Genomic DNA, 27,982 nt, shown 5'->3' with positions numbered 1-27,982 from the left:
TTAATCAGATACACTTTATTCATCAAACAGCAATGAGTACCAAAAGTATCTCATGTTGGTGTTGACTCTTACAATGGCTTCCTGAATAAAAAAGTTGCAAATGAATGTTTCCGCTAGCAATAGAAATTTCTATCAGTCTTACGACTGATTCTGCAAAATTTCAAATAACCTGTTGGAAGGACTGAAAACTAGAGTTTCTATCTCTTGTCATGTAACAACAAGCAAGCCTAGAGGCAACAGCACAAGTATTTTCAAAGATCATCCGGGGAAGCACCGAAACATTGAAGATGTTCTTTAAATAAGATAAAGTATGTCTCCTTTGATAATCAGCAGACTCAGTCTTTGGTTCCATTACTCAGGTACAAGTCAGATCCTTCAGTCTTTCCGCTGTCTTTACCATATAAATTTAACATGTTGAACTGCCCATGTGAAATTTTGCAGCAGAGCACAATCTACAATATGAGAGAGAGAGTGTGGGCTAGGAAATAAGGAAAAATTTCCTACACCCCTACAGATATTGGAGAAACAAAGCTTGACACGATCAATTGTACCTAGGAATAGCTACCGACATGATTAACAGATGATCACAAGAAGATACAAGCAAAGAAAGACAAGAAGCATTTAGACCAAAATATTACAGGAAGCCATTACTGGGAAGGGGATGGAGAGGGGAATTGGTACAATTGGAGCAAGTATTCTACACGAAGGACAAACAAGGAAAGAGACTCCCTGCTAAAAGGCACATGGGCTTGCAATGCCAAGGAGACATTTCCTATTTTTTACTGAAAATGATATGATGCAGATTTAAAAGGTGAAGCGTTGGAAATTTAGGAAATTGAGAAAGCCTTGAATTTGCCGGCAAGTGAGAAACCCAGCTCTTCGTGGAAAGAATGTACATCTCCAGCACTGGAACTCATTTTACAGAGAAATTGTCATAATCCTGTAGACTAAGAAAAAGAAGAAACTTGCCCCATACTTGAACTGGTATGAGATGCCTCTGCCTCCATAGTTTCATCACCAGAACCTATCTGCCGAGATTCTGACAGTGAAAGTCGTCTGGAGTCTCTGGACGAAATGCCAGCATCAGCAGGCCCTTCCGATGATGAGGTTAATGCAGGAGGTCCTGATGATGATCCTATTAGACGCCTCGGGGCATCAGCTGTAGAGGATGTTGAAATACCATACGTGAAAGTTCCCATGGGATGGTCAAATTTACAATTAGGACCAAATTTGCAGATACCATATCGAGCATAAAAGACGCACAAGGGTTCCCCCTGTTGGAAGCAGAAATTCGGTAATAACTTACAATGCCCTTCCCAGATAAAAAAAATAAGTGCGGAAAGAAACTTCCCAGCATAAAAAAATCATGAACATCAGATCTAAGTCATCATATAGTATACACAAAAAAACTCAAAACCCTTGAAAACCAAATAAATACAAAGAACTAAATGTGTTTTCGATCAGACTAGATATATGATACATGCACATAAACAACATTTGTAATAAAAGTCACTAGAAGCCTTTGCATTCCTTGATTTTATTTCAACCATTATCCCATTACATGTCAGTTTGAAAGCAATTTCATATAAAAAAGTTAGATTCAAACAAAACTTGATCGAGATACAAAGCAACTGCATGGCTAGTATAACTCAAAGTTGATTATCTATAACTATTTGGCTTGTACCAAAGCAAGAAAAAGACACCCTCAACATTAAAACGCAGCCTTTTCAGTTATCATGACAAAATAATGCAAGAAAAGAATAACATGCTAGGTAACTGCAACGTAACCAGTTAAACCTATCATGGATGCAGGATATCAAGATTCAAGATAATGATGACCAGTGGACTCAAACTTCTCATCAAACCATTAAGAATGTGTATGGATGCAAACTCAACAACAAGACACCATATTAAAGATCTGACTCGTTGAAATATATGATCAACAAGACTGCTTGTGTCACGAGCTTCATAGAAGAAATAAGCTGATAAGTTTAAAAATAACAAGAGCAGTTCATGGAGAAACAATAGGAGGAGATAAATTGAGACTTGTGATACAGATACAAACTTAAATTACAGGTTGTAGGCTAAAGTGCTTTTAATATGCAATTTCAGTATTAACATTATAGAGATGAAATTAAAACTAATTGTATAAAATGAGTTTATTCATAAATTAGTACATATCAATTTTTTTATTATGTAAGATCTGCTCTAAACATGAAGAGTGGCATGCACACACAACACACACTCGTTGAATTTTATGTTGTATGTAAATATCCTCTAAATTATGCAGGCTTATTCATATGCCATTATTATCGAGGGGGCTTATGCAACAAGATACCGACATTAATATATTTCTTAATGTTAAAATTGAGAGGCTTACATGTAACTTGAATTCTATGAGCTTCATATGATTATCCCCTGTCAAAACTTGGTAACTTTTTTCTAGTAATACAATTCATTAGGGGATTTCATGCAGGAAGATTGGAGACAAACCAAGAGTGCAGCATTTCGAGGGTGTTTGGTTGGAAATAAATTTTGGAAGGGATATCCCTTGTACTGTTGAAGAGATTGGCCTACTCTGTCGAATATATGCATTTTAGCATTTGGTCCAAGGAATAAGTGCAGAGAATAAGTGGAGGGAATCAGATGAAATTTAATGAATATTGAATTTCAAGATGCCTTGGATTTTATCACAAAGATGAAATTGCCCTCCCACGTTTTTATGTGCTTATAAAGTGAATAAGGGTAAAATGGTAATTGAAGCGAATAGGGGCAAGCCTATTCTGCAATATGTCTATTCCACCATTTTTGTGGAAAAGTACCCCCATGTGGTATAAGCCCCGACTCCATGGCCCCTTTTGGTGTTTGGCAAGGATATCCCCCCATTGGAGGGGATATCCCCCTACTTCTTCCACAACCAAACACTCCCTTAGAGAATAGACTTTAGTTATATAGTAGCATAGAAGACGCTATTTTTGACCATACTCTAAAGCATGAATACTTTGCTTATGTGTTATTATTTACAAGGGGATATCATGAAGATAGGGTATTAACAAACAGGTTAATTTTTAAAATTTAGGGTGCTTATATTAAAGGTTCGATGTGATTACCCACTTGAACACTAAAAGAACTTTCCAACTTATACTATAATTAGCCAAAGGGTTTGTGGAGTAACAGTGAAGACACTAATCATGCTGCAGATGGAGGTTGGAGTTTCAGTTATAATAGAATAGAAACTAATGAATATTTCACTATTTAAATGTATCCATCTATATTTTAGAACAAGTAAATCCATATAGAATGGAAAAACAACTTGCATGCACATGGAATATGGAGTATGTTGTAAATGTACAATCAAATATAATACAGTAGAAAGACATCCATACACAGCGTCATTTCATAGAAAATCAATGAAAATGGTCAAAGAAGTTTCTTCATGTACAGAAAATGGTACTAGATAATGTCATTTCACCTATCAAAAGCTATATAGACACAGGACAAAGACAACACCCAGCGACGTCATAAATGTAGAAGTAACTAGATATGGTCCTAGACATGCACAAATCTTTAATCGAAACCTAGATTATGGAGGTCCGCTAGATCATGTCATGGCATCTTTCATAGGCCAAACAGATATAGGACAAGGCATCCTCCAGCAATGTCATAAATGCAAAAGCAACTAGGCGTGGTCCTTGACATGCATGGATCCTTCATTAAAGCAGTAGTAAATTGTGGAGGTTAGTGATGACTGATGAGACTTACTGGACGCAGAGGAAGGCCCAATGGACTCAATGAACAATTTGGAACAGGAACCAATCTCTCCCTGGGATGATGAAACTTACAAACTGCACCAAACTTACAATCTCCGGTCTTCATATAGAACTGGCATTCTGGTTGGTCAGGCCTCTCAGGGAATATGTTCTCCCTCTGCAAGGCATAAACACCCATAGGGATGGAGCCTGGTCGGTAGGAAGAAAATGTTCCTTGAGCTCCTGCACCTGTTTCACTTTGGCGTGATGTACCGTAATACTGACCAGCACCTGGTGTTTGTTGTTGGCTGTCTGGAGATGAAGACCCCATCTGCCCCTGCAGAGATCGATTAATACTAATCATGATGGCATTGCTAGCAAATCACTTATGCAATCTTTTGAATATTATGCTAAACAGAAAACATAAAAAATAAAATTGAATAGTTAAATAGTAAAATTGATAATTACTAGCAAACCCCCAAAAGCTAACATGAATAGCAATACATGATGCACCCACCTAGAGAGACCCTTGACCACCTTATTTGTGCAATATATCCCATGAATGGAAATCAAGGTATGCTGAACTGACCGGAACCGGTCGGTTTAGCTGATTGTATCTTAATTTGAAGATATTTTATATTATTCATCTCATGATTTGAATCATTTGGAAGTAACAAGATGCATCATCTAGTTTAAACCTAAAACTTAAACATAGAAACATCAAAAAAAGATCCAAAAGAGAGAGAACTCCCCAAAAAAAATAACACCGAGGCCAAAACCCGGACGAACCAGCCAAACCGGTACTGTACCGGTTCGATTCGGTACGGTACCGATACCGGTGCCCACTGGTACGTCGGTACGGCGAACCTGAAAATATTCATGAAAGAAGAAATCATAAGGTATAGAAGTCAGAGAGATAAGGAGGCAAGAATGTAAATTTCCAGATGGATTTTACAATCCAGAAAATCCAAGATTGAGGGGAGCAATGGCCATCTTTGGTACTTCCAACGTATCTTGTCCTTCACTCTCTCTTCATTCCCTCCAGCATGGGAGGTATCACATGGATATGGCATTGTGATCTAAATAGACTCTAAAGGAAGTAAAAGGGATCCTAAGATTACAGCAACAGAGCTATTTAATTCAGATCGTAAAATGGCAATACGGCATGATATAAGATGTCAAAATTTGTGTTAGTTAATGCTTCAAAGCATTAATGAATCAACCATATTCATGGGGTTAGTGATATTTAGTCTCATGCTCTTACCAACTAATGAAGAAAATAAAAGCAGGTAAAGTAACATGGTGTCGATTTATATCCCTCAGGCATTCGAGAAGGAGAAAATAATTCAACATGCCATTAATAAACAAAACATATCCCTTGGTACAGCAATAAGCAGCCCCTTCAGCAGATAATAAGACAAAAATAGTCAAGCATAAGAGAGTTAGATTAATAGAATTTCAAGAGGGGAAGTGATCAAGACCAAGATCGGAGAGGGACATAACTTGGGATTTCACTTGAAATTTAGTTTTAGTTTGATTTGCAGGATCTTGCTTTTGTTTTCTTTAATTTAGCTTTAATGGGCCTTATGAGTGTAAGGCTAAGCCTAAGTTACATGATCCTGAAGCCATACTAGATGAGGCAATAGCATGGCATGATGTAATAATAGAAGCCACATCAGCCATCAAGAGGTTAGTAAAAAATTAAACAATAGTACAAAACAAAACAATGTAGAAACTAGAAAGTACTGTTCGCAGCACCGTTCAGACTACAGGTAACCATGAATAGTAACCTGCATTATGAAGGATATTGTAGGAAGTCCAAAAGACTGGTTAGCGTTTGTGCTTTCTTTAAATATAGGATGTCGCACAATCAGATTTATGCAACATATGAATAAAAGAATGCATCTTTGGTTTCTTTTTTCCCCTTCTTGTGGCATGATTTTGTAATGGAGGTGCGAGACCTTCAAACCCTAGGTGTGATTCCTAGGTCATGGAGTGAGTCCGGAAATATCCTGCCTCTTCTTTTACTACTTGCAACTGCCTTCAGTTTTTCTTCTGTTCATTATATTCAATTTTACGACTTTCTACCTTCATTTTAGTTGCTGCTTGGAACTAATCTGCTGCAGAACCATACTAGACCCTCGTAGCCTGCAGACCTAATAATACAGAAAGCTATTTCCTTGCCATTGTACCACCGCTAGCCATCTGTCGAAGGCAAACAGCCACTTGTCAGGGTCTATTTTCAGGTCCCATCAGGGCTATTGACACGGCAAATCATATTCTGATATTGTTGCGAACCTGACATCCATTACAACCTGTTGCTGATCCCTGCAGCCCTAATACCAGTTGCATCTCAGATCTGTAGTACTGTCGGAAAAAATCTGTCGTTATCTTTGTTACTACTTGAATTTATGCTTATAAGCCACCAAGAGACCCCTCTTTCCAGCCAAAACAAAAAAAATGGCTGATTGCTCTGCTGTATTTAGAATACCAAACCTATTATTAAACTGGAATTTTCAGCAACCTATCGGTTCAAGCCTTGCTTCCTAGCCCCTATAGACCCCCACCATAGGCTGTCCTACATCAGGAAAGTGTAGAAGAGAAGAAAAACAAAAATTCTCTCACAGGTTAGAAAACACCCCACAGACTCAAGTAACAAGTCCTGCAGTTTAAATCCTCATATCTTTCAAATATGCAGCCGTCATGGAGAGAACTGACCTGAATACACCTATAAGAGATCAGCCATAGATATGCATAGGCCATCAATTTGGATCCAAATTACGCAAAATCCTTATAACTTAGCCTAGTAACCTGCCAAAACACAATAAACCAGCAATGAGACACAAACCAGACTCATGTTGCAATCTCTCCCTCTAGCTGAAACAATAGGATTCAATTAATAGTTCTCTCTCTTTCCAAAGGTCTTGTAAATGTGTCCGTAACTTGACTGTACAATATGACAAATGGCTGACTTTTTAAAACTTTTCCATACAATTTGATTGTCTGTATAATACTCACCCTTCATTTTGTACCAGTATGGTGCCACACCATAAAGCATTGGCTCCAATTCAAGCTGTTGCCCTAAAGGATCACTTGCTTCCCAACTCTTCTTCCCCAAGTAACACAGCTTACTTGGAGATCAGATGAGACTGGAATTCCCTATCACCCACTGACCATTGACCAATCCACTATGGAATGTCTGGGTGATAATGATTAAAAGGATGTCAATAAAATATAACAATTGGTTGCAGACCAGCAGCAGTGACTTGCAACATAATAAAACCACTCCATTTGAGGTTTAATCAACATCAATCCTCCAACCAGAAGTCAAACCATCAATCTATGAATCCCCAAAATCCATTTGACAAAGTTCTTAATTAAGCTATTAAAAAACAGCAGTGAGAAGAACCATTACTAAATAAGTTTAAAAATCTAAATCAAGGTCCACAAAACTAGTATTGAGAACCGTACTAATATATTACCGGTTCGGTACAGTACAGTACACATCAGGCATTAAGACAGGTTTCCAGCGCTTTTGCTCACACCTAGCCACCATACAGTCCGAAACTGAGCAATACAGATTAGTACTGGGCGGTACAAGACAGTTCCATTCGGTTCGGATATATGGACCGTGTCGGCTCATATACCAAATCAAACCTCAGAAGAAGAACCATACTGATATAGCATGGAACGGTTGGTGCAGGATGATATGGGTCGGTATGCAAACCTTAACTATAATAGTTGTAGTGAACTTCATCAAAGAACTTAATGTGTTGACATTTTAAATTGGATGGAAGCCCATAAAACTATTTCAAGTTGTATAAATCCGATAGGTTGCTTGCCAAAATAGAGCAGAAGCAAACCTATAGTTAAAGTAGAAACATAATAAATTGCATTCTTTAATTAGATCATACACCTATAATGTACTAGGAGATATTGATGCAATTGAATGAGGTAAGACTGCAATTTTCTTCTTCATTTTTCTTCCTCTTTAGTTGAAGCTAGAGACCGGCTAAGGATGAAGGTACTAAAGCCCTTGATCTTGAAAGTCCTCAAGTTGATCAAAGAAGGAAAAATCAAAAAGGTTCAGCTGATGGAAGGCATAGATCCAGGTGTATGACAATAGTCCTCACTCCTCACAATGAAACTTCAATTAGGGGATTGAATTAGCATGCTAGTTTAAGTTTAAAATGCATCTATCTTCATGTGATAAGGATATGACGACCAATTATTAGTATACAAAAACTTACATGATGTGCAAAAATTTAGCACAGATCATGGTTGGGTTCAGTTTGGTGACAATTGTGTTGTGGGCAAACATTGGAATAATGCAGTTAAAAGAATTTATGATAAGACTTTTGTGAGTGTGGGATCATTTATATATTATATATATGAAAAATAAAATAAAATATAATATGAGCACTCTAGTTAGGTTAAGTCTAGGACTCTACACGACAGGAGCAATAAAAAAAAAGAAAAGCATAAGAACCTTACCAAGTCCAAGTTGATGTCCACATCAATATTCAACTATTTGAGCAATCAAATCAAAGTCAAACATCAACAAAAAAATATGACAGTTTCATGTAGAACAGAACAGATGATATAACACTATATATGAGAGTTTTCAAGATGACTTGATGATCATAAAATAAAATATTAGCTTCCTAGTTAGGTCTATGAGTGTTATCATTAAGTCTAGCACTGCACATGACAGGAGCAATAAAAAAAGCACAAGAAGCTTACCAAGGCCAAGTTGATGTCCACATTAATATTCAGCTATTTGAGCAATCAAATCAAAGTCAAACATCAACAAAGAATACAAAAGTCTTTCTTAGAACAGAACAGATGATATAACACTATAATATGAAGTCCTCAAGGTGACGTGAAGATCTATTATGCAAGAACTAGTTGATACTTTAAATTTCACATTATGTATTATTCTTATGCTTATACTTATTTTTCTAGCTCCCAGTAAAATGTCTGACAAAAAAATTCTGCTAGACTTTAAGAAACCAAATATAAATATGCCAACAAAACAAAAGAAAATAGAGAATCAAAGCAAGAAAATTGTATGTAGGAACATGATAAGCACATACTGGAAAGTACAAGGATAGCTAACCCTTAGTGGGACACTTCCTATCACCTTTCTTTTCCCTTTTCGTCTGGTTGTCATCTATTTTTTTTTTAATTTCTCGTTCTTATTCATATTCGTACTCTCTCTGTGAAAAAATAATGAAAAAGTAAAGAAAGAAAAGAGAGATCTTGGAGGTTAACTTCATTTAATTCTCTCCCATGAAATAAAGATACGTAGGTTAAATGGATTTTTTCACCCTTTAACTGAATAACTTGATCCGCCACTTTTTGCTAATGTTTTGGCTCGTTAAGGTGATAACCTCCCCTTATTTACCATGTAACTGCTAACCAAACACAGCCTCTGTGTGTTTGAGATAGAGAGTTTGGGTAAGGGGAGCGTTGGAGATGGGGAAGTATGGCTAGTTAGTTTTTAAACAAGGCATACAGTTTATAAGTAGATTAAATAAAGAGAAATAATCTGACAAATGTAGAATAAACCAATTCCAGGCAGAAACTATAATGGTTACAGGTTCAAAATTTGGAGATATGGAATGGCGTGTAAGCTGCATTCATAAAGATGATAAAGAAATAAATATAAAATCCACCAAAGCAGGGAGAAGACACACACACACACACACCACACACACACACACACACACACACACACACACACAGAGAGAGAGAGAGAGAGAGAGAGAGAGAGAGAGAGAGAGGCAAAGAAACAACGAAAAGGAATGATTTGATACCAATGAAAAAATTAAGATAGGATAGAATAAACAATGACAAATAATGCACATATGTTGACAATCATTTGTATCCTTTTCTAGTTTAATTACATGAAAAAGGAAAGAGGAAAAACTTAAGACATGTTCTAATCTTCCCCATGCCATTTAGTGAAAGGGCACCAAAGGAAAAGAGTTCTCTTAACCAAGGTTAGCTGAACTGGTACCGACGCCCGTGCCAGTCAGCTACCAGTTTGGTACGGTGTTGGTTCGGTACGGGCTGAACCGTTCAATAGACCATGATTCAAGTTTTTTTAAAAAGGTGGGGGGCCCTAACCGGTCCAACTCCGAGCCGCCCAGTTTGTAGCAAATCGGAGTGGTTCAGGGCGGTTTAAGGGAGGGTTCAAAATTTAGGGTCGAACCGAACCAGTGGGAAAAGGGTGAATTGGGTGGTTTGCCCTGGTTCGGCAAACCTTGCTCTTAACCTTAAAGCATTAATGTTGACTAGAATTGCAATCACACAATTTGAGACAAAAAATGATCTTAAGTCTAGCATCCCTCATTCAAATCTTTCAAGCTTTATTGAATCCATATAATCAATTATTTTTGTGGCTTTTGCACTATTATTTATATTTCAGTGAGCATAAAGGTTGGAGAAGCTGCAAGCATAAACAGATTCAGCACAAGAAAAACACGCAGATGAGCAATCTTCTTGGAATTTTACACATCCAGTTCATACCAAAGACAACTAAATGGTGTTGAATAATTTTGTTGTTGCATAATCCTTGACATCTAGGTTCTTCTAGAATACATATTCTCCTATACAAAATAGCTACATGACATACTTAAAACCACTTGCCAATATAGCTGCCATGAAGTTTGAAGGGAAGAGATAATATAAAAGCAAAACAAAGAAGAAATTAGATAATATATCATATCTCTCTCCATGAATCACGCATTTTTAAACAGGCAGAAGAAAAGGCCGAGCAAGACTTACAGGATATGGATTCCACCCAGGAACTTGAACCAACCCCTGAGGAAGAATCAATTGAGCATAACTTGAAGGATCTTGCCATCGAGGGCTTGGAATGAAAGAAGTTCTTGACAAGGACCAGTTTGTCAATCCCCCAGGATAAGATTGCTGCCCAGGGGTTGTGGGAGAATGTACAGGAGGATAAACAGGAGAGCCACGTAAATCAACCATCGCATTAGATGGTTGTGGATGGTGAAATTTACAAGTGTTCCCAAACTTACACTGTCCAGTTCTTAGATAATAAGCACATTCCTTCTCATTCTACAACAGGAAAATTAGAAACAAACGGTCAACAACAGCCAATCATGACAAAGAAATATAAAACATACAAGGTAAAATAGCGTAGATATACGATAATCATCACTGCCACTTAAGAACTAATACACTTAAATGATAGGAAAATTAGAAACAAATGGTCAACAACAGCCAATCATGACAAAGAAATATAAAACATACAAGGTAAAATAGCGTAGATATACGATAATCATCACTGCCACTTAAGAACTAATACACTTAAATGATAGGAAAAGAGGAAAGCAGAAGCATAAAAGATAAATCAAATGATGCACACAAACCGGCCGAAGGGGATAGCCTAAAATGTTTAATTGAACTCGCCCAGCAATTCCAGCTTTATCTTTGGGGTGGTGAAATTTGCATGTAGCTCCAAATTTGCATGTACCAGTCTTCAAGTAATACTGGAAAAGAGTGGATAGAGGGAAGTTATATTTCCTGCTCAATATGGAAAAAAAAAAAAACACAAACAAAGCCAGCCCATGATGTAAAAGAGATACAACTAACATGCACCAAAGTCGAACTTATTTGGATCAGCATCGATACTCCATAGTAACAAAAAATAGCCAATTCAAAATAATCAAGATCCTATTGCAACATTTGCCATTAAAATAAATTAGCAAAATAAATAATCTACTTATATTTATATAAAGCTCGCAATTCAGATCTATATATTCCAAGCTTGCAATTCAGACCATTCAGAACATAATGTTAGAATTTACCTAATGATAATTACTACGCATTACTTATAAAATATTTAATTTACTAGAGATAAAATCAACCAAGGGTCACCAAGTTTTAGCATATATACATACATACATACATATATATATATATATATATATATATATATATATATATATATATATATATATATATATATATATATATAGATAGATAGATAGATAGATATATACATATATATAGATATATACATATATCTATATATATATAGGTTTACGTGAGGTAAACACAAAATTGGGTTGTATTTTGCTAATGGCATAATACCAACTTTGGTTGTGTTTGATAACATAATATGCCATGTAAATATGAAAGGCTTGCATCTAATGCAAAGGTTATCATCATTATTAGATTCAAAAGTATATTATTAATTAGTTTTGGTTTAAATTTATAACTTAATTTCCTTGCAGATGCTTGAACTAACAATTTTCAGAATAAATTTTCATTAAACTTTGAACAAATTCAACAATTCATACAATTTATTATAAATTTTATGACTTTAATTAATCTGATAATATTCCAACCAAGGTTTGTTGTACCGTTTCGGTACCATACTATACCGATACCAAACCAATGCACGGCACCATACCGTACCAACACTCGATACACTGAACCTTACTGTACCATACCATGTACCGACACTATAATAGGATGGTACTAGTACGGGCTTCAGTACCGAGATGGTGAACCTTGCTTCCAACATACGTGGTGATTCATTTTTATGATAGAATTGTAGAAATAAGTAAACAACAGTATTAGCCACTTTCACCAACACATAATACAATTCACGTATATGCTTGGTGTGGGCCGCAGAAAAGTGATATTCAATCCAAAATCCAAATAATTGCCTGCTTGCATCAATTTCCATGGTTCAAAGTATTCTACGTGTAGTGAAGAAAACAATACTATCTCAAGTAAGGTTATGCAATTGGAACCCTCTACTTTTGCAAAAAAAAACAAACACCAGAAAATCATCTATCTGGAGAGCATGGGAGGTGTTGCCTCACTATCTAAGCACTATGCATGAATCTTTTTTCCAAGCTTTCAGCCAACCTTTTGTTCAAAAAATTCACTTTCATTAAAAATATTCACGAGATTCACCGCAATTTGTATTATTTTAAAATGATGACATATGTGGTTTGCCAAAGATGCTTATGAAAGCACCCAGTAGAGAGGATCCATACAACATGATATCTTTATAAAAATACAAAGTGCAATCCAAAAGTTTAAAGGAATTTGCTATGGTGCTCCAAAGTTATCAAATGACAATTTTTTCCCTAACAAATAATGTCTGACCATTTCATTATAGACAGCCAATATGGATCAAAGTTAGACCCATAGGCCAAAAGCTACTACTGTTGACAACCACAATAATTTAAGCAAAATGGAAAGGCTATTTTAGATGAATCATTAAGAAATCTCTACTGATCCCCCGTTTTAGATTTCATAGGAGAGGTGATGGAAGGCCATCTTGGTACATGGGGCTAGTCTCCAACTGCTCCACATCTTCTCCCGCTTGTCAGTGACTGCCATGCTCACCGAGATGCCATGATGGCATTCTACCATCTCTTCCTTGCATGGACAACTTGGCACGAGATTGCTTGGACATCGAGGGCAAAAAGAGCATTGGCAGCAGTCATGGTAGAGAAGACAACAACACCGTTGTATGCAACATTTGCCAAATCGACCCAAGCCCAGTGGTTTGGCCCATACCGAACCAAACTAACACGAAATCTGGATGATTTGATCATTCAGGTTAATTCGGCTTATAAAAACCCTTCGACCAAAGGCTTCAACTGCTCTCGCTCCCTCCCCCCCCCCCCCCCCTCTCTTCTACACCGACACCAATGCCTACCAATGATGTCACCCTTGAATGATGACGAAGATAATATTGTTGTCCTCGAACGACATCGAATTGACACCATCACCCATCAATCAATGTAAAAGATGACACTATTGCCCTCCATAGATGTCATAAAGACCCTCAATAAGGGTTAGGGTTCTTGGCTTTCAGCTGTCGCCACCGCCGAGGTAAGCCCCTCCCTCCCTCTCCTTCTCCCTCTCCCCCCTTATCCATAATCCCTTCTCTCTCTCCCCCTCCCTCCCTCCCTCCCACTCTCTCCCTCTCTTCCTCCCTCTCCTTCTCCCTCTCCCCCTATCCATAAGCCCTTCTATCTCTCTCTCTCTTTCTCTCCCTTCCTTCCTCCCACTCTCTCCTGCTCCCCCTCTCCGTGCGCCCCTCCCTCCCTCCCTCCCTCTACTCTCTCTTCCTCTCCTTCTCCCTCTCCCCCCTCTTCCTCTCCCTTTACTTGGTTCAGTACGCCTCGGATCAATACAGTATGTATAGGTACCATATCGAATGGGTCACTAGTCGATACAACCTTGGTACGGTCTAATGAACCTTTACTGCAAAAAGTCTTGCATTATAGTGGTGTAGAACCTAATTGATTGTGTGGAGGGACATGTGGCATTGATGGAGCAAAAGGTAGAGGGGCTTAAGAGGAGGTAGTGAGGGTTGGGGTAGTGTGGAGGAATATTACACAACGAGGGAGGCGAAATAATACCCTTCCATTGCCGGAGGCAGGAAAGGGGAGTGGATGTTTAGAAAGGGAGGTTATAAAGCAATAAAGCACATTGTCTATGACCTGGATTGAATGAAGGCAACGAGAGCTCATCAGGGTGGCCAAGGAAAGGGAACGAGGTGGAGATGGAGTAGAGGTAGAAGTGCATAATCAGTGGAATAAATTGGAAACAAAAACGAGGCAATAGCAACCGTACAAATAACAATAAAAAAAGATAAAAGGGTGATTGGCTATCAACCACTTGCTTGTTTATTACCTCCATAAAAGTAAATCTAGGATTTATCAAGCAAATTTTATAAAAAAATTATACAAAAGCAATGTAACAAAACCCAAGTTCAAGACATGTCTAACAATTATATAAATGTATAATATGGTTTAGATTGAAATAGATGAATTCTTTAGAAAATTATCTTTCATTCTATACCAGCTTGCAAAACTGTTTACACAACGCCACCCAATTTGCACATGAGCCACCCAACCTAATCCATTAGGTTCACTAGGCTCCTTAATGTCCAGCAAGTCTAACATGCTAGCAGGTTGGGTCAACTTTGGGGCAGAAAAAATTATTTTCAGCAGCACTCCGAGCGCTTGGCTAGGCACTTGAACAAGGCAAAGTTAATAATCCCTAGGTGAGACAAATTGTGAAGTGTAGGTGAGACAAATTGTGAAGTAACACCAAGCATGCGCCTAGGCCAAAGAGGGAGGCATTCAATTGAGCACCTCACCCAACACTATACCTTGTCTCCCTTTTACACCCTTTCTTTTGAAAGTTGTGTTAGCTTTATTTTGAAGGGTACTCTGGTCTAGTGAAGCCCATACAAATCAAGGACTAATGGAGGAGGCTGGTTTAGAAAAGAGACAAGGAGAATGCTGATTATAAATCTAGTGGAGATGGAAGTGATCAGAGTTCGAGTGATGATTATTAGGATGATGCTTGAAGGATTGAAGCTAATCTAGGATGTCTAGTGATTTCCCTTTGTTGCTATGTTTTGTTTAGAAACATATTTTAAAGAGTCATATTTTGATGATCCCATGTTTAAATTTTGAAGCTACTTTAGGTTGTAAGGTGTTTAACCTTTGTTGCCTTAAATTATATATGAAAAGTGGCATTTCAATGTGATGCCTTGAATGATGTAGAGTTGTAGAATATGATGTTTAATGTTCTAAAATCTAAATGATTAGATTTAGGATGTTAAAACTTGAATGATTAATCTTATAACAATTGCGCTCTTTCGGATACAAATAGTATTTATTTATAATGCATTTGTAGAATTTTTCCTAGATCGATACTTTGCTTTATTTAGACATGCATCTTTTTGGTGCCTAGCACCTGGGCCTATGGAGGTTGTATCACCTTGAGGCACCTTTTGTTTTTGGCATCCAGAACAACGAGTTCTAACATGATAGGTTAGAAACCTTGTAACATGTGTAATTTTGAATATACATAGATATGCCACCTTTGATGATTATACTCCATCAATTATCAGCTCATGTTGATAAACAAGAGACTGATAAAATTAGAAGATAGGAGATTACTAATCAAGTCTGTAGATCATCAAAAAGTCTATGGTCAAATGACTAATCACAACCATTCATTTGTTGCTCTAATGCTAAATTCCCAATCTCATTCCAATTTAAACAATTCCCCCTCCAACATGCAGAAATCTTCTCTCAACTACCCCTCACGGTTCACCCTTTCCTCCTTTACCTCATTTTCCTCTTCCATCTCCTATTTTACCCTATCCTCTTCCATGTCCGCCTCATCCTCTTCCCCCTTACCCTCTCCACCTTGTCTTCCTCCTTCCTCAATCCGGAGGATAGTCTAACAGTGGACTAATTTGACCACTTTAGGTAGGGTTGGAGAGCAAGATTCACCATCAAGAGCTCAATCAAGTACCAAAACTTCAAGAAGCCATAATTCAAGAAGAATTTAATGATGCGACTGAGACGAAGTTATATAGATGTCAAGATCTAGTTTTTGTCCAAATTTGAAATTTTTAAAATATTTTCACTGTTTTTTATTATCCATATCCTCTTTTAATTAGGAGGGAGTCCAACCCAATTTGAGTTGGACTTCACTAACATAAAAAGGAAGAAGTTTTCATCTTCTTCTAACTAGAAGAGGAATCCGATTCAAATAAAAAGAGTGGACATCTATGGAATAATACAGAACTTGTACCTACTCCGTTTTTTAACTAGAAGAAGAATCCAACTCAAATAAGGAGGATCTCTCTAGTATAAATAGAGGATTTATGCCATTGTTTTAGAGAAGGGGAATCAATGGAGAAAAAGAAAGACCATAAACTCTACTTTCCCTCTAGTAGAGCCCCAACATAGATAGTGAAAGCAAAGCACATAAACTCTACTTTCCACCTATGATGCATATGTAGCAAATTTGTGGATCATGAAAAGTCAATGTAAGTAAAGGGATTAAAACCCCACTTTCTAAAATTCTCATTATTTATTATTTCATTCAGGAGATTTGATCTAAGCAAATCGAAAAAAAATTCTTCCTTCTCCCCAATCAGATCATTCCCCTCCTTTTTCTCCTCTCATATCCAATCCAAGGATCCCACATGAAGGCCCATTTCCCATCACCACATCATCATCCAACATGATCATCCAGGAGGCTCATTGCAATATTGCCTTATTCCCTGTCTTCCCACCAGTTCCCCAGCCCTAGTGGAAAGCCTGTCAGGTCAAAGTCAGCAGATTTAGACTGAGAATTCCTGCCCTACAAACAGGTCAGTTTTGGTTCAGGTCAAGCCACTTGGCCTCCGATAGTGGTCACAAACCCAGCTCAATTTATTACCACACTTAGCAATATGAAGTTATGAACCAAATGTCAGCTTGACAAGACATAACGCCCGTACCATGCTGATTATTAAGTAGCATAGGTATGACATAATGTACCTAGAATTTTGATTTATATATTGACAGCTAACCATCTTTAAGCAACTTAGTCATCATTACAAACTAAGATTTATCTTAAATCTTGACCAACAAGCCTTGTCCCATTCCAGGGCTGACTTTATGTATCAACAATGATTTTTCATAGTTCAAGAGTGTTCATAGCTAAGGCAACTTAGCACAATTAAAGGGCTGGCCGGGAAACCAGAGGATAGTTGGCAGGCCAGGAGTCTTTTTTTCTCATTTATACACAGTTTAATCTCATGCAGTCAGAAAATTGTATTAGAATCCCTAAAGAACATATTAAATTTATTAATAGACAAATCAAAAAAAAGTTCTCTGATGGATATCCTCAACAACATCCAAAAGGCAAACCATATAAATGTATAATAAAACTTTATAATTTGTAGACAACCTTGTCAAGAATATAATTGTTCCATTCATTAACATCTGTGTGTCATGTTGTGAGAATATGCTGCTACACATGTAGCTCCCAAGTTTCTCAATATATGGCAGCCTATTTACCTCTCTATGGATGCCTATGGTATCATAAGATAATTCCATGGTCCCGCACACATAAAATCAATTGAAAAGCTTAAAGAAGCATTTATTCTGTTTATTTTGACTTGAACAGCTTAAAGAACATAACATAACTAAAACATGCAACTAGCCAGGTTTCAGGATTATTAATATATGATGATGTAGCAACCTGGATCCATCTGAACATACACATAAAATAATCACTAGCAATTTAGAATAACATAAAAGCTATAGAGCAGCAAGCTACCACCTTCCACACTACCGATCAACATTTATAGAGAAGTAGTTTTGGTAAGAGATCCCTGGTATTCACTACAGATCATACTACATGCCTAAGAAATGAAGAAAAAGATGGGAAAACAAGTTGTTCAATTCCCAAAAGGATTAACAAAGATAAAAGCTTTACCTGACACTCTGGTTGCCCTACTCTTTCGGGATAACCCCCCTTAATTCTTGCAGCAGCAATAGCCTGACATTGAGCAGGACCTCATCAAGACCATCAATCATGTGGAAGTGGACTTATAGGTATAAAATCAAACAAAAAATAATACATATAAAAAAGGTCACTGAAAATAAGTACTAGAATAACCATACAAGGTGATTTAAAATCATTATCAGTAAAAAAATCGATATAACAATATCATCCAGATGCATGAAGCAATTCTTTTCTATAATATATAATTTAGCTATAAACTCTAGGAACAAAATCAGCTCCTCTGTATGCAACTAATAATAGAAGAATCGGTGAGAATGACTTGGACAGTCATGCAATATAAAGGTCCTATCTGTTGCACGAGGACCGATATGTCCTTAATGATCCATTCTGATATTTGTCAATTATTCAGGAGCCTGAGCTGCTCCTAATTTTTCTCCCTTGATATAAAATTTGCAACAAAAGTGAAGAAGGATTTGAATTAGTTCTATAGCAAAGCTTCCTTTGTTCCTTAACCATCAATGAAATATTAATTGTTTTACATAGAAACCAAAGCACAAATATGACTCACTTTATTGTTGGAATCCATCTTTTTATATAAATTATAGCTCAATTTAACCATCCCAATTCACATCTTCAACCCCTTTAATTGTCTTCATTGCTAAGGCCATCATCTCAACAATCCTTTTGGTGCTTAGCATTATAATTAGAAGCTTCATGCAAACTAATTGGACCCACTATATCTCATTACCATGGTTATTAGCATCTTTTTGCCTCTATCTGGTGCCATCCCAATCTATCTGCAGAGTTACAATGTCACCAGAATTGCATTTTTGGCACTACAAGACATTAACAACATCAGTGCATCACTATTCAATATACCTCTCCTTTATCATCACATATGGCTCTTTGATGGAAATTAATTTTTCCTCTATTGTACTAAAGAAAGAATAACATCCATCTGATCCAGATTGTTAAATGATCTTCCATTTATAGGAGCAGAAAGAAAAAACAGACAGTTCTATTGCTCTATATATTTATCTTGTTTGTGTTTTAGCTATCCCAAATTTCCTTTGTTATATAACCAAAAAAGGAAAATATAAACTTTCTTTTTCATTTACATTCTCTTTCTTTTATAACATAAACTACAGAAAGAGACTTCTGCTGAAGAAAAAAATTATTTGCACCTTTGTGGCTCCAAAATAGATCACACAGTAGATTATATCTGACATGACCTTTATTTCATCCTTCTATCCATTTAAAAATCTCATGTTATGAAAAAAAGACCAATAGTTTGTCCCTATTAAACTCAAAAAGCCATGCTTTAAAAACTCTCTGTTCATATTTAATATAGCATCAAGGATGAGGGATGCTAAATGTTTAGTAATTTCTATTCCAACCAGAACAGAGATACCCCAGAGGCATTGGCATTAATATTTATATGTAAAATATGTATAGAATTTGTCTAAAGATCATCTTGAATTGATGATTGGCAATTATGAATTACTTTGTGTTCTATCAAAGTAAAGAAAACTTGAACTGTGGTTCGCGATGGATTTTCATGAAATCTCTCATGTTTTCAATTTCGACCACTACAAGAACAAGGCCATGAGCTTGGACTCCAGAGCTGATGCAACAAACAAACTTATGCATGTGTTCTGATCCAACACATAAACTATAAATTATTCTTTGTATAAACCCTTTCTGAGGGTGTTGCAAAGTTTCAGTAGTCCTTATACTTCTAGGTTAAATTCCCCTTTTTTAGCTTCATGAAAAGAACTAATAGGAAAGTGAATTGTAACCTGATGATAATGATATAATATAATGAGTGGTTTTCTATTTTAAATTATCGGGCTAAATATAAGTAAAGAGAACTTCTCTCATAGGGTCTCCATATAAAGGTTTTGGATTTTCTAGCCAATCCAATACGGTTTCATATTCTTCGGGTATAAAGCCACTAAAGAACCAGTATTCATGTTTAGTTGGTGAAACCTCAAGTTCAGAAGATAGGTGGTGTAGATCCCACCATAGAAAAGTAGATTTGAATCTTTCTTTTTTGCCTTCATTATCAAGCTTGCCTCTTTCTGATACTTCCTATAGGTAGAGCACATCATGTTCTCAGAAATCACATTGCCTTCGACCATCATGCCCCCACCCCCCCCACCCCCCAACCCCAAAAAAAAAAAAAAAAACGGACTTCAACCTAGGAAATTAGGTCTCTCAGTCTCTCTCTCTCTCTCACACACACAACATCCTGTCCCCTGATCCTTTATATCTTACACCTCAGCGGCCACCTAAGGTGCACCAGCATCTCTATCATTCATCATCCTCCATCTCCCACTCCAGCCCCATTCACCAATATTATTTCACAATGTTGTCATGTGTTCAGATTGATACAAGTTTGTCATCCTACAAACTAAGGAACTGGAGGTCTTCTAATAAGTATTGTTTTTGTATTTTTTTTCATTTTCAGATGTTGATTTGGTTCTGCTAAACAGAAAACAATTACCATGATTCTGTTGAGCATTTTCATTTGCTTGCTTTATTTGGATCTCTGAATATTTGTTGTTAAAAGCTCGTTTATTAGTGTTGCCAGTAGATCCCAAGTTTTGTGTCTAGCTTATAACATTATGTTTTAATTCAGAGGTTTATCTATTCTTTAAGCATCCAAACATAAATTTTTGAAAAAAAAGGTTGCATTATTCTCCCATTGAATAACAGGCATCAACCAATGTAATGAAAAAAAAAAGAACTAGATCCCATAGTTTTCCCTTTTTCTATCTTATGAAATAGAAATCCTAACTATCCAAACAGGGCCTTATTGGTAGAGACATGCAAAACACTTAGTGCAGCTAGCCACATCACAAAGATGGAGATACTCTGAACATGCAAGGCAAGAAATAAGTAATAGGCAGTATAGCGCTAACTAGCTTGGGACTAAGAACAAGCAAATCCATTGTTCTTTATTTATACTGACATATTTTTTTTAAAAAAAAGGAAGAATATAAAAGAAAGATTGTTCCTCAATATAAACAGCAGGCAAAGGCACATATCGCTTTGACAATGTATCGGAGAATAGACATGGGAACTTTCAGAAGATTTGATTCAAAATCTCACAGTTTGTCTTCATTTATAAAGGACTAGTTAAAAATATGAAACTGCATCCAAATAACTTTTTCAATATCTGGTTATTAAAGAATATCAGAATCCTTTAAAGCCAATTCCCGGGTTAAGAACATTTTTCAGAAGTAAAAGTGGTTAATTTTGTGATGCATATAATACAAACTAAGAATGGCAAAAGAACTTGTCTTTCACTTTCTTAAACTTTTCTTGGCCCTAACCCTCCATGCCAAAACTTAAACTACTGAAACAATCAAGACCTAAGTTGCTTCTTTAATCAAGCTACATTAATTAATTAGGAACAAAAGGTTGTCATACATTGAACGCATGGTTTGCTGTACCAACTTGTATTGCCCAGTACCGGGCAAACTGTACCATACCGGTAAGATAACAGTACAATAAGGGGGCTTGATATAGTACTGCAGTAACTGCACCAATGCGTGGTACAGTTACCATCTCATGTCCAGCAATGTACCATGTATCGGTATGGGAGTTACAATACTAACTTGTACCGTACCAATACAGTACTAGTGCGGTGACCAATACCTATACAACAAACCTTATTTCTAAGGAAAAGGCACACAATGTTTGACAAAATAAAGAGATCTCAATTTTAGGTTATAACACCAAATATTCTAAAGAGTGTATGCATGACACTACTTATAGAGGTTTTGACCAGCTGCTGTCTTGTGTATTCAGCATTCCTTCTTATTCAGTGCAAAATCAGCTCACCAACCGACTTGAATCATCATCCATACTATTCTCTCCCTCAAACTTTTGCATTAATTACCAAGACAAATATATGCTTGTGATCCCACATGTGTGCGCACATATACCTTCTTACCAGTCCTTTCACATCAACAATTTGACTACATCTAGCATGCTGAATCCATTGATTCATTGATCTAGTGTCAAAACTCTTGGCGTATCATCAACTTTGAGTCCAAGGGGGTCACTACAAAAATTAGCATGGTTGTTTACATTGGCAGAGCTAGGATTTTGCTCAAAAATGTGCAACTCTTTAAAAAATGTTTCTAATGAATATATAATTTTAAAGTTGTAGGCATCAAGAGAAACTAAGCACAAGTTTAGGCTCCTAGATCCCATAATGCTATTTTCTATGATTTCCATGAGTTAATCAAAGAGACTATTTGTTTTCCTACTTCTCTATCAATTTGTCTTCCTCTCCTTCTTCTTCTGCTAACCTAAATCAGCAAAACATTGATGCGAATAGATGTGGATGCTCTGAAAATCAAAGTGTAATGTAAAACAGTAAGTATAGAGTAGCAAGTTTTAGTCTCTAATGCAAGCCAAAGTATCTATACTATCCACAGGCAGGTCAACCTAACAATGCACTCCATGATTGTAGGAGTTAAGTTTATCCTAATTTTAGTGAAAAAAATCTATAAATATATTCTCTCATAGTAACCAACCTCGCAATTTTTGGGGGAGGTGGGGTGGCAGTTGGTTGTTTACATAGCATGCATATGTTCAACTATACTCATCTACCTTATGTTTCCACCAGCATTCTTTGTTCTTTTTATGAATCTATTCTTGCATAAGAAGGAATTTGGACATACATAGCATGCTAGTCTATGCGGGTATTATAAATGCACGTAAGCATGCCAATTAGATAAGTAGTTCACTCCCACACTTACTCTCCGGTCTAATAGTTAAACCATTCACGAAAGGAATTTACCAATAGGAAGAATAAACAGTGAACAACTAAGAAAAGTGACTCATCTTTGTATGCATAATATAGACCTAAGATGATGGACAAACAAGCAAACATAGTTTAGGTTCTACATTGCCTCACAAAAGATATGCCTTTTACATGGAGATACAAATGAGAAACCAATAAGTTATACTTCTTAGTTTACAACAACATATTCAAGAAACAGGAAGAAGGCAAAATGCCATCAATTGCCAAGATGCACATTGTATATTATATCCATGAATTGTAATGATGGTACATAAATCTGATACTTGTTCAAACTATGAAATCAAGTATTTATATGCTTTTGCACCATACTTTCTGCTCCATGTGATCATCTAACCCCCATTTGTAGATTTATGCCTTCTTTTTTGTTTATCAAAGGTGATTTAATGGAAATGGGGCAAAATGATGATATCACATCAAGGATCACCAGTATCAAAATGACAAATGGTGTTACAATGAGAAGAATGGACCATGCCCCAACATTATCCAGTTGTCCACCCAAGAATCATACTAAAAACTAACAAGAGTTTGTTCAGTCAGTTCAAAAACTGTCAACCAAATCATGCTTCCCCAAAAAAAAAAGAACAAAAGAATGAAAAAGCCATCTTGTTGAAGAAACTGATTCCAATTTGGAGGGTAAAGTCTGCATAATCACAGTGATTCAGCAACCCAATTGCACACATTTGCAGGCAATTGAACAGAATGGCATGTAAATGATGCTATGTAAATACTCAGTGCTAAATAGGAAGAGGAGAGAGGAGACAAGAAAACTTCAAGACATTAGGCCAACTGACTTTGCAGTTATAGATATGCTGATTATACAAACAAATGTCATAGTAAAAAAAGACATCAAAGGGAAATAAGAAGGAATAACCACATTGTTGACATTTCAAACTGTCAAATACAACAGAGACAATCGAGCAAGTATTTGAATTTACCAGCTTTCTATTGGGTGGGTGGTTAAATTTACAAGTCATTCCAAATCTACAGAGGCCAGTCCTGATGTAATAAGCACAGTCTGGCTCTCCTGGCCTCTCGGGATAGGGTCCAGATTCCATTGACTCACTCCCTCTCAAATTCATTTGCCACATTGCCTCTGCAACAGCACCAGATTGATAGATTTTTTTTAAGAACAAAATGACCATGTTGAATAAATTTGCTTCTTTCTTCAACAAAAAAAAAAAGCATCCAGGGATGACCCAGCTGACCCTTCGTCAATTAAGCAAATACAATTCTGAGAAAACTTCTGAGGAAAAAAACAGGATCTGTAACGTAAAAGGCAACTTGTAGGAAAATACGGAACCATTTACAAACCAAAATACAACATAACAACATGAACAGAGTAGCACTGCTTTAAAAGTCAAATAATAGTTTGAAAGCTGCGATCACATGAATGCGAGATAACAATTTTCAACTTCCGAGGTCAATAAGCCAAGCAAACAGAAAGAGAATACAAAAATTACAGGAAGAAAAGCAATAACTGTTGAAAACACGAAATTTACCAAAATAAATTAAAAAGCCTCGTTTCAGTAAGGGGGAAAGAAAAGATCAAGATTCCAAATTTCAAGGTTAAACCAGCGGTAATTCCATCAATCCAAACCAAGCCCGAAGCTTTCTCAAAAAAATTTTCATAAACCGGAGCAACGACCGAGAATTCCACCAATGACCGTACTAAATTGAACAAAAAGAGGCCCACTTTCGATCCATTCATGCCGAACTCCCAAAACGAGGAACAAGGCAACAAATCCAACACCATCAGCATTACCATTACTACAGTGGACGGAAGGAACGCAAGAAACCCTAGCCCTGACCTTCGTCGAGCGAGGAAGATCCCTCCGTCACGGCCGGCGGCGGCCTGGCGCCGTGCATCTGGACTCTGGTTCCCTCGTACTCCATCCACCACCACCCATCACCAAATCCCCGCCGCACCCCCCATTCCCCTCCACCGCGCGCGTCAGATTCCGGCGTCTTCGATCGCGAAACAAGAGGACGAGGAGGAGGAACAGCAACAGCAGCAGCCAAAAGAGAGAACAAGGAATTGAGAGGAGAAGAAAAGAGACGAGGAAGAGGGCGAGAAGAAAAGAGACGAGGAAGAGGGCGAGGAGGGGAAGCGCTCTCCACTCCACAAACGAGGAGAGGAATAAAAACCAGCCATCCGCCCCGACAACCAGTCGTTTTCTCCCCTCTTTTTCCACCCGCGCGAGCGAAACCGAGCTAAAAAACTAGTAGTAATAATATTAATAAAATTACTATTTAAAACTTGTAGCCTTTAATGACGAAAAGAAATCGGTTAAAATATTAATTCCCCACCCCACTGAAACCGGAAACGGTTTCCTAAACCCGCCCCCTCTCCCCTGTCTCGCGAGCCAGCATAACGCTCGCTTTATCGCATTAACAATCGTGCGAATTGATGGAATGGACGGTACGATGAGACGGAGTGGGTTAAGTTGGACTGGGCCGCGAAAATGGGGGGAGCGGAAGATGGGAGGCGTGGGCGAGAGAAGCGGGTGGGGGTTGCCGGATTTGGCATTTAAGGCGCCGGAACCGCGCGTGCGGTGCCCCGGGGAAGGGTGGGGCCCAGAGGGGAAAAAAAGGACGGCGAAGAGAGAGCCACGTCAACGATTCGGATACGGTGCACTTTGCTTCTCTCTCCCATGTCCCGTACGCCGACCAGAAACCCACCCTCGTCTACACGACTGGGGCCCACAGGCGTGGTAGTTTACTAATTATGCGTTGAGGGGAGTGGGTGCAGTGTGGGCTGTAATGGGAATGGGTGGATTTAAGTGGGCGAGGTTTTCTTTTCGTCGGTTTGGTCCCGTTTTGGGATTCCCTGTGGCGCTCATTGGTCCCTTGCCCCCTTTCGGAGTGAGGGCTCGGCTGCCAGCTGGCGCGGTGCGGCGCGAGGAAGAACGGCTCGGCTTGGGCGGGGGGATTTGGGCGACGTCAGGAGATTCGCACGTTGACGGGACGTGAAGCGAGTGGTTTGACTTTCGGAATGCCTACCTTCTATATGCGCATCTTCGTTTTGCAGGTACAGCTTGTCTACTGTATACAGTTTTCATCAAATACTGTACAGCATCCGATAATTATTATTAAAAAAATAATTAGTTACATACACGTGTCTTCGTTAATAACCATCCATGTTCTTAGAGCGGCAATTGAACATTGCACCAAAATATTAATGAGCTGTCAAGGTAAAAAAATAATTTTATATAGTATTCCACTTGGGCTTATGCAGAATGCGTTATGCATGGTCGGTAAAAGTGCAAATGGGTCAAGTTGACTCTTTCTAATTTTAGGCATGGATAACTCAATAAAAAATTAGGTCGAGTCGTATCGGATTTACGGCTACAATTTTTGATCCAATGGGTCATTTGAATTGGATCGAGTTCATGTATAACTTCTCCCAATTCAAAAAAATCGGATTCGGTTTAGATTCGGATCGGAGATATTTGTTGAGGTCCAATTCATTAAAAGACTGTTAAAGTACAACGAATTTACCAAATAACTGATTTTAGTAGCATTGTAGCATCAATCGATCCATTAAAGCTTGTTTAACTAAAGTCAGTCGTAGCTTGATTGTAACCTTGGATGGCTACAATATGCCGTTTAAATGGCAGTGTCCAGTTGGCATATTTTGTGTTATTATATTTGTCATGCAATAATGAATTTAGTATTGCCAATTGAATCTAGATGTGCCTACTCTAAAGACGGGATAAAATATGAAATTAAGTTTCTCTAACATCAAATTCAGTTTACCACCATGCAAGTCTACTTCCCTTCTTTGGACTTCCACTTTTGCAAATTTTCTCCCCCTAACCCAATAAATAAATTAATTAATAAATTAATAAAGCATAACGATTGCCATGATCCCATGTAAGATTTTCTCAGTCCCTTAAAAATTTTAAAAAAAATGTTCTCAGATTCTAACTCTGTTGAAAATACTTTTCTTGTAAAGTAAAAACTCAAAAGAGTTCAACTTGTCATGATAGACTTAAAACACAAAATAAAGTGAATATGTACAATTGGATTTTCAGTTACAAACCCCTAAAGCAAACAGGCTGTAATTGCATTCAAATTACTCCATGGTTAAACCTCATCTTAATTCTATCAAATCCTTAATCCTTTTGATATTTTTCAAAAAAGAAATACAGGCAGTATTATATAACATTAGGAACTTGGCATCATTGTTTGCTGTATTTCTGACCACTTAATGCTGACTGGGGAGAAATAGGCAACCGACTCCAAATAGAGATCCATTCCCCACCTATATATTCTGATACACTATATACAACATTTCATGTCTCATACACTGTAAACCACAAAATGCTACTTTCCAATGTTAGAACACTTGTTCCTTTTATGAATATGATGCTGTGGTTGCATGCGGGCACCGTTATCAAATCTTGGACATGATACTATCTAAAGCACAGGCCAGCCATTCCTTCATGGTTGCAATGTTGTTTACAGATAGAATGGCAGGTGGGTCATAATTCAAGATGACAACTCCTTATGATCTACTTACAGAATATGAAACCACTTGGTTCTAACTACAATCTACAAATATATCTTGATTAATATCAATAGCCAAAGCACCCACATGGAGAGACATACAAATTAAAACATTCATCACATAGGAGTCTCATACCCTTCAATTCTCAAAGTCACACCCCAATGCTGTTTGAACTTGATAGAAAATAGCTATAAAAAAAAAAATTACTTAGGTAATAGATATATAGTTAACTATGCATAAAAATTACAATATTCTTAACAATATTATAATACCCAAGCATTTTAAAGCCCGGAACCGAACTAGGCCAGGTCCATTTGACCGGACTGGAAATCTGCTTTGAACCAGTTGCTTCGGCCCAAAAATTAAAAAAAAAGGGGGGCCGCATGTGCTCAGCACGTGCAACTGGAGAAAAAGACTCCTTCCTCCCAACCTCATCCAAAGGAATCTGACCAAGGGCTAGATTCAAACTTTCCTCCACCACTATTTAGAGCTCCCCCCTCATCCCCCTTCTGCCACACACCAAAATGTTTGATCCCAGATCTAACTGTCACCAGA

At 37.4% G+C, this 27,982-nt stretch overlaps 1 protein-coding gene across 2 annotated transcripts; it reads right to left on the bottom strand.

Annotated features, from left to right (window-relative positions):
* ZFN1 (zinc finger protein 1) lies at positions 1-25,151 on the bottom strand. Of its 2 annotated transcripts, none has more exons than XM_008814092.6 (7): positions 24,726-25,151; positions 23,853-24,010; positions 18,048-18,110; positions 11,153-11,272; positions 10,542-10,838; positions 3,763-4,086; positions 1-1,274 (listed from the first exon to the last, which is right to left on the bottom strand). In XM_008814092.6, the coding sequence occupies exons 1-7, from the start codon at positions 24,808-24,810 to the stop codon at positions 948-950; spliced, it is 1,374 nt and encodes a 457-aa protein (XP_008812314.1). In that variant the 5' UTR covers positions 24,811-25,151; the 3' UTR covers positions 1-947. The 2 variants fall into 2 exon arrangements, with proteins under 2 accessions (XP_008812314.1, XP_038973175.1); XM_039117247.3 differs by having other exon boundaries at positions 24,680-25,110.
* Between the last annotated feature and the right edge of the window lie 2,831 nt (positions 25,152-27,982).

This window comes from Phoenix dactylifera, chromosome 4 (assembly GCF_051530095.1).
Source record: "Phoenix dactylifera cultivar Ajwa chromosome 4, Ajwa_hap1_PhDact_Kaust_v1.1, whole genome shotgun sequence".
In the NCBI taxonomy this organism is placed as follows: domain Eukaryota; kingdom Viridiplantae; phylum Streptophyta; class Magnoliopsida; order Arecales; family Arecaceae; genus Phoenix; species Phoenix dactylifera.
The sequence above is the reverse complement of the archived record's forward strand: the minus strand, read 5'-3'. Positions and strand labels throughout refer to the sequence as shown.

Excerpts from the sequence above, each read along its gene's own strand:
- ZFN1 (XM_008814092.6), bottom strand. The coding sequence starts at position 24,810 with ATGGAGTACGAGGGAACCAGAGTCCAGATGCACGGCGCCAGGCCGCCG. Across the intron at positions 11,273-18,047 it reads TAGGGCAACCAGAGTGTCAG|TATTACTTGAAGACTGGTAC; the intron begins GTAAAGCTTTTA and ends ACTCTTTTCCAG. Across the intron at positions 10,839-11,152 it reads TAGGCTATCCCCTTCGGCCG|AATGAGAAGGAATGTGCTTA; the intron begins GTTTGTGTGCAT and ends TTCCTGTTGTAG.